This window comes from Curcuma longa, unplaced genomic scaffold, assembly GCF_044706935.1.
Source record: "Curcuma longa cultivar G26 ecotype Majalengka, Jawa Barat unplaced genomic scaffold, ITB_CL_G26_1.1 contig_6533, whole genome shotgun sequence".
Lineage (NCBI taxonomy): Eukaryota > Viridiplantae > Streptophyta > Magnoliopsida > Zingiberales > Zingiberaceae > Curcuma > Curcuma longa.
This window is the reverse complement of record NW_027434691.1, coordinates 3005-9442: the sequence shown is the minus strand read 5'-3', so window position 1 is coordinate 9442 and position 6438 is coordinate 3005. Positions and strand designations below refer to the sequence as shown.

The following is a 6438-nucleotide window of genomic DNA, read 5'->3' as shown; positions in this document are numbered from 1 at the left end:
TAACACTCTTGCAGAGAAACAATCAAGAAGAATCGAAAAACGCTATTCACCCCCCTCTAGTGAACCAACCGATCCTAACACCTATGAGGCACGGCCAGAAATAATTGCTCCTCTGAAAATCAGGCACGACCATTCTTGGTAGGCACGACCAGTCTCTAGCTCAATGTTGGAATAGAGACACGACCGTGCCTAGTAGGTACGGCCCTGGGCAGCTGGCTCACTGGATGAAGACACGGCCATGTCTGGTAGGCACGGCCAGGGAATGATTATGTCCTGGTGATGAGGCATGACCATGCCCTGGTGGGCACAGTCCCTTGGAGATTGAGACACGACCGTACCTTGGAGGCATGACCCTGTCTTACCTTGTCTTCAGTTAATTCTCTATTTCGCCTTCTTTCGCTCCATTTTCGTCCTACAAAAGCATAAACACAAGAGCAGACCTTCGAATCGGGAAATAGAGAAAACATACCTAATGCATAGATAAAGGATTTGATAAATGTAAGAAAATAACATGAAATACAGAAAAATGTGCAATGAAAATCTTAGAAACATATATATTCCCTACGCATATCAGGACGCGTTCCCGAAAAGGAATATTAGGTGTCAGTTTAATCCAAGATTTCACCAGAAACCTAAAGTTAAGACCAAGAAATAGTTCTGAGAACTGATTCTTCACCTGTTATTTATCTGTTTTGGAGCTAATTTGTAATGCAGGTTGAAGAGGTGAAGTACTTGACTCCGGGCAAAGTTATCCAAAATTCAGATGTTCGAGTCGACCGGAATGGACATTCAAGTTGACCTGAACTTGGATAAACGCAGCGGAATTTGAAGTATATCAAAACCCTCCACGTCAAATTGGAATCGACCGGAGTGATGATTCTAGTCGACCTAAGCTTGGATAGGCACAGTCGAAGTCGAAGGTTATCGACATCCTCCGCGTCAACTTCGACTCGACCTGAGTAGGGACTCCAATCGACCGAAAGGCGAAGTCAGCCGCAGAGGAAGAGGATCGCTGCCTATGTGGGGTTGACCTGAGATAGACTCCAGTCGACCTGAGTGGGTTATATAGCAATGTCGACCAGAGGCTTCGAGCAACAGTTCTTATACTTTCACGATCAAGTTTTGTCGAGCTGGCGACGTTCTGAGCGAGTAGAAGAAATCAACCAAGTTGTTGTAATGCCGGATTCGCGCTAAATCGAAGATCTACGAAGCTCCTGTAAATTGGGTAATGAGTTAATTTTTGCATTGTTAATTTACGATAAAAGATTTATTTTATCGTAATATTTGTGCTTGTTCCAACTTGTTTCTGTAAGGGAACCAGTTTATTAGTGAATTATCCATCGAAAATGATCATAGATCGTGGGCCTTGGAGTAGCAGTTTTCGGCTATGAACCAAGTAAAAAAAGTTGTCTCTTGTCTATTGTTTTATTTTACTTAAGTTTTCCGCTATCACAATACTCTTTACGTAATCAAATGCATGGGTTTTTGAAAATCGAAAAAAACGCTTAAGCATTATTCATCCCCCCTCTAGCGCTTAACTCGATACTACACTATTCTTCTTAACCGTCTATTCACCCCCTCTAGTCGGTCCAACCTGATCCAACAAATGTGATTTTAGTCGCTTCCAAATTCTTGTCACAGTTTCGACTGGTCGATGCTTATTATAGTAATCAGCGATACATTTTCGAAAAACCTTGATTCTTTTGACCATTATCAATGACTATGTCGATGCTGATAGTGGCCTATGACTTCGCAAGAACTACATCTTCATCGAGAGACCAAACTATTCATTCTGAGTCATGTATCTCAAGTTCGTATTCACACTCTATGTGTGATAAGTGTGGTGGCTATTGAGTTCCTGGAACAGATGATGGCATTACAACTTCTTTGTCATTGACAAATGCCTCGACACGAGCCCTTCTTAATTTGTTTGAAGGCATGATCGATGGTGGAGAAGAAAATACGTATCACCGAGTTGCCATCTAAAATTGACTGCCCATGGTAGATTAATCTTAGGGTGGATACATATAAAATGGAGTTGGGGTAGTTTTACTTGAATTCATCCATATTATATGAAAATTTTAAAAATTTGAGAAATTTAGAGGATATCGTGGAACATATAAAATATTTTAAAATTTGAAAGGGTGCATGTGAGAGAAAAATTAAGAATATTTAACATTTGGATGAATATAAGTATTTTGGAAAGATATATATTTTTTTCATATTTAGACAATTCAAAAGATTTATAAAAAATATTGAAACTTTCATCCATCTCGAATAAAAATATAAATATAGAATGAAAAGAATAAAAAATAAGAAGTAGAAAGTGATAGGATGAATAAAAAATAAAATATCAGATATGTATTTATAGGTAATTATTTAAAAAAATAAAAGTTAGTTGTTGAACAACGACTAAATTTTATATTTTTTAATTTTATATTATTTTTTAAAAAATATCATTATCAAATAATTTTATTTTTTAAAAAATGAAAATAACAAAGCTCCCTCCTAAAATCATTCATAATGGCAGCTCAATATAATAATATTTTTATAAATAAAAAAAATAAGAAGAAGATGAGATCAATTGCTTCCCATTTATTGCAAATCCCATATATATATATATATATATATATATATTTATTTTTATTTTTTTTTGATTAACACGTATTTTAATGTTCATTATCTTATAATTTTTTAAATCACTTCTTTTGCTTCTACTTTGTGACACGTGTAGCGGTACAAACCCAGTCAAATCGACGTCTTTCCATGTGCCCTACCCGGACCAATCAAATACTAGGGCCGACTCCTATTCGCTGCCCACGCGTCCACTCATCGCGATCGAACAGTAGCCGAGGCTACTCCTCCACACGTGGCTCCGTGAGCCGTTGGATATCACGAGATGTCCCTCGCCAGAACACCCACCAGGCACCACGCGTTGAGCCACACACCCAGCGTCCCTCTCCCTCCGCCACGCGTCCTCCTCGCATTGAAACGGCCTGCCCTTTCCATCGCAGCGGTCGGCACCCTTCCCCGGTACTAGTCACCGTTGCAGTACGCCACGTCGTGAGGGTCAGACCACTTCTCTCGCCCAATAGCCTGCGTTGTGGCCGCGCGGGAGCACCAGATGGAGGGGGCGTTTCATGACGTAGTGGCACGAGAGAGGCGGGCGCAAGCGGAACGCCGCTCTCGCAAGGGCCCCGACACGTGGACGGCCTACGAATCCAAGGAATCCTCGGACCACGGACACGTGGCGCTCGTTCTGACCGCGCGGTCGGGATTATTTATGCGGTCCTTTTCACTTCGGAGCTTCCACGAAGCGTTGCATCCTTAAATAATAAATTAAGAAGCGGAAGCGGAAGCGGCGGCGGCGGCGGCGATGAGGGCAATGAAGGAATTATTCTGCTCGATGCAAAGCCCGATCGACGAGGAGGAGGAGGACGGCGGCGGCCTGGATCTCACTCTCAGACTCTCCGTCGGCGGGGGCGTCGAGAAGAAGAACACAAGGCCGAGAGCCGATGACCACCACGGCGACCCAGGACGCGTGAAAGATGGGGCCGAAGGCCTCCATAGCGATGGGTCCTTTGCCCGCGCCGAACTGCCGTCGACGGAGGACCACTCGTCGCTGGCTCGAATGACGCTGCTATCGAGGGCGCGGGATCGGGCCGCGAAGGAGGAAGAGGCGTCGTCCGGTGGCGCTAGGCGATCGGGGGCGAGTCTCAAAGACGGGGGCAGCGGCATTGCCCTCCATGGTGCTGCTTCAATCCCCAAATTTAACCCTAGTCACAATCGCTTAGGCCAGCATCATCTGCTCCCTATTGTGTACCCTTACCACCGAGTCCAGTATGTGCCGGTTCCGAACGGGATCCAGATCCCGTACGTGATGCCTTACTGGGCGCCGACCGTATCGACAATGGCCGGAGGAGCCAACAGGAATATGCTCCAGCCGGTGGCCGCCCACGGTCTCCCTTTTCAGGCAAATCCAAAAGCTCCTTCTAGTAGTAGGTTGAATGGAGGTAAGGGCATTAACAGTACTCCGGCTAGGACGGATTCAACAGCGAGTAGCTCGTCTTCCCTGTCAAATCATAAAAGCGGGTCCGTTCAAGGTATAGAAAGCGTCCCCTTTCAAATTCTCTGCTATACCCCCTTCCAATTGCCTTTCTGTTTTTTTTTTAAATTCATTAGGATCCTGTCCAGTAGAACTTGCATTTCGATCGATCTTTTCTTTTCTTTCGTTGCATCGAAACGTTCTTGCAATTGAATCCAAACAAAAGAATTAAAAAACTTTGAACGTTTCAGGCGGTAGCACCTCCAGTGATGACAACTCGAGGAAGCAGGCAATCCCAGAAAAAGCTGAGCAATCCACAGCGAACATGCAGGTTCCGACTGACGATGCACAGCCCGGCATGAAGTCGAACACCAAGTCACCGGAGCGCAAGGCTTCCGTGAGCAAGACCTCTGATTCCCGAACTGCTGGGACGCCGTCGCCAAGGCGGCGAATGCCACTCGTCTCGGCCACCGGCGATGGCCCCAACGGGAAAACCATCACTGGCTTCTTGTATAGTTACACGAATTCAGAGGTGCGGATTCTGTGCGTCTGCCACGGGATCTCCCTCACGCCGGCGGAGTTCGTGGGGCACGCTGGGGCCACCGATGTCTCGCAACCATTGAAGCAGATCGTTGTGGTCGGAGACTCAAGATGACGAATAGCTAGCTGGTTTGGGTAGCGGTTTAGGAGAGAGGGAATGGCTGGCGTCGACATGTAGATTGTGCTTGGTAGGACTGTGAATCTTCCTTGGGATATATTCCATGAAAATCTTGTTTCTTTTGTCGTCTTCTTCATGAAAAGGAAAAAAAAAATCTAGCTAAAACTTTGTGCTCTTTATCAAGTGGAAATGATTGAGATGATAAACATAAAGTTGCGACATGCTTAAGTTGAAAAGGAAGGACATTGACGCTAGAACTTGCTACACCGCACACCAGAATGCAAATATAAGAAGCGCCTTTTTGAAAGTTCAAATGATGCTAATATGGTTAGAGCAAGAAGTCAAAGATTTGATAGCCATGGTGGTTGAATTGAACATGGCAAGTGCTCATGTAGCATGCTCCTAAAACTAGAGAAAAAAAACTGCTCTCTCCTATTTGGTTAGGAAGAACAGGATCAAAATTGTTAAAGATTCCAATCAAGTGATTGCGACTAAAAATGAAATTGTAATATATTTCAATCAAGTGATTGTTATTAAAATTAACCTATTTGTTAGAAAAGGGTTTCCGAATGATAATATATTTCAATCAAGTAATTGTGACTAAAAGGGCCTATGGTTGAATTGTCAAATTTATTTCTTACAAGAGTATACTAGTTCAGATTTAGAATGATTTTGATGTGGTTAAATTTATTAGTGAATTTTAGTCAATAGTCAAAATTCACTTATGGATGTACAATATTTAAAATTTAAAATTTTAGATATAATCGGAGTGCAAAAAAGCCTCAAGTATACATTAAGGATGTTATTATTGAATATGATAGACCTAAATTCACTGATGGATGTGCAATATTTAAATTTTAAAATTTTAGATATGATCGGAGTGAAAAAATAAGCCCCAGTAACCACAGTATACATTAAAGATGTTATTATTGAGGAACAATTAGGAGATTTTCTGGAAGAAATACGGGTTTCTGCTTCTGGTGGCAACATGCTATTGGTTGGTGGTTCCGCTTATGGGGTCAAATCAATACGTTCTAAGAAGAAATATTTGAATATCAATCTCATCGATCTCAGAAGTATATCATTTATCAAAGAATGACTCTGGTTATCAAATGATTGAACAACCGGGATCAATTTACTTACGATACTTAGTTGACATTCATAAAAAGTATCTAATGAATTATGAGTTCAATAGATCCTGTTTAGCAGAAAGACGGATATTCCTTGCTCATTATCAGACAATCACTTATTCACAAACCCCGTGTGGGGCTAATAGTTTTCATTTCCCATCTCATGGAAAACCCTTCTCGCTCCGTTTAGCCCTATCCCCTTCTAGGGGTATTTTAGTGATAGGTTCTATAGGAACTGGACGATCCTATTTGGTCAAATACCTAGCGACAAACTCCCATGTTCCTTTCATTACGATATTTCCGAACAACTTTCCGTATTCGTATTACAAGCCTGAAGGTTTTTTTATTGATGATAGTGATAGTGACGATAGTGATTATCGTGACGATATCGATATTGATGATAGTGACGATATTGATGATGACCTTGATCTTGATACGGAGCTGCTAGATATGACGAATGTGCTAACTATGGATATGCCGCCGAGTATATACGGATTTTATATCGATATCACCTTTCGATTCGCATTAGCAAGAGCAATGTCTCCTTGCATAATATGGATTCCAAACATTCATGATCTGTATGTGAATTACAGATCCTTCGGTCT

General features: G+C 42.3%; 1 protein-coding gene across 1 annotated transcript; it reads left to right on the top strand.

Annotated features, from left to right (window-relative positions):
• Window positions 1-3283: 3283 nt before the first annotated feature.
• On the top strand, window positions 3284-4856 carry LOC141819443 (uncharacterized). The gene is given in 2 exon segments (XM_074706741.1): window positions 3284-4103; window positions 4297-4856. Coding segments are annotated over 2 exon segments (1224 nt in total). The 3' UTR covers window positions 4701-4856.
• Window positions 4857-6438: the final 1582 nt, after the last annotated feature.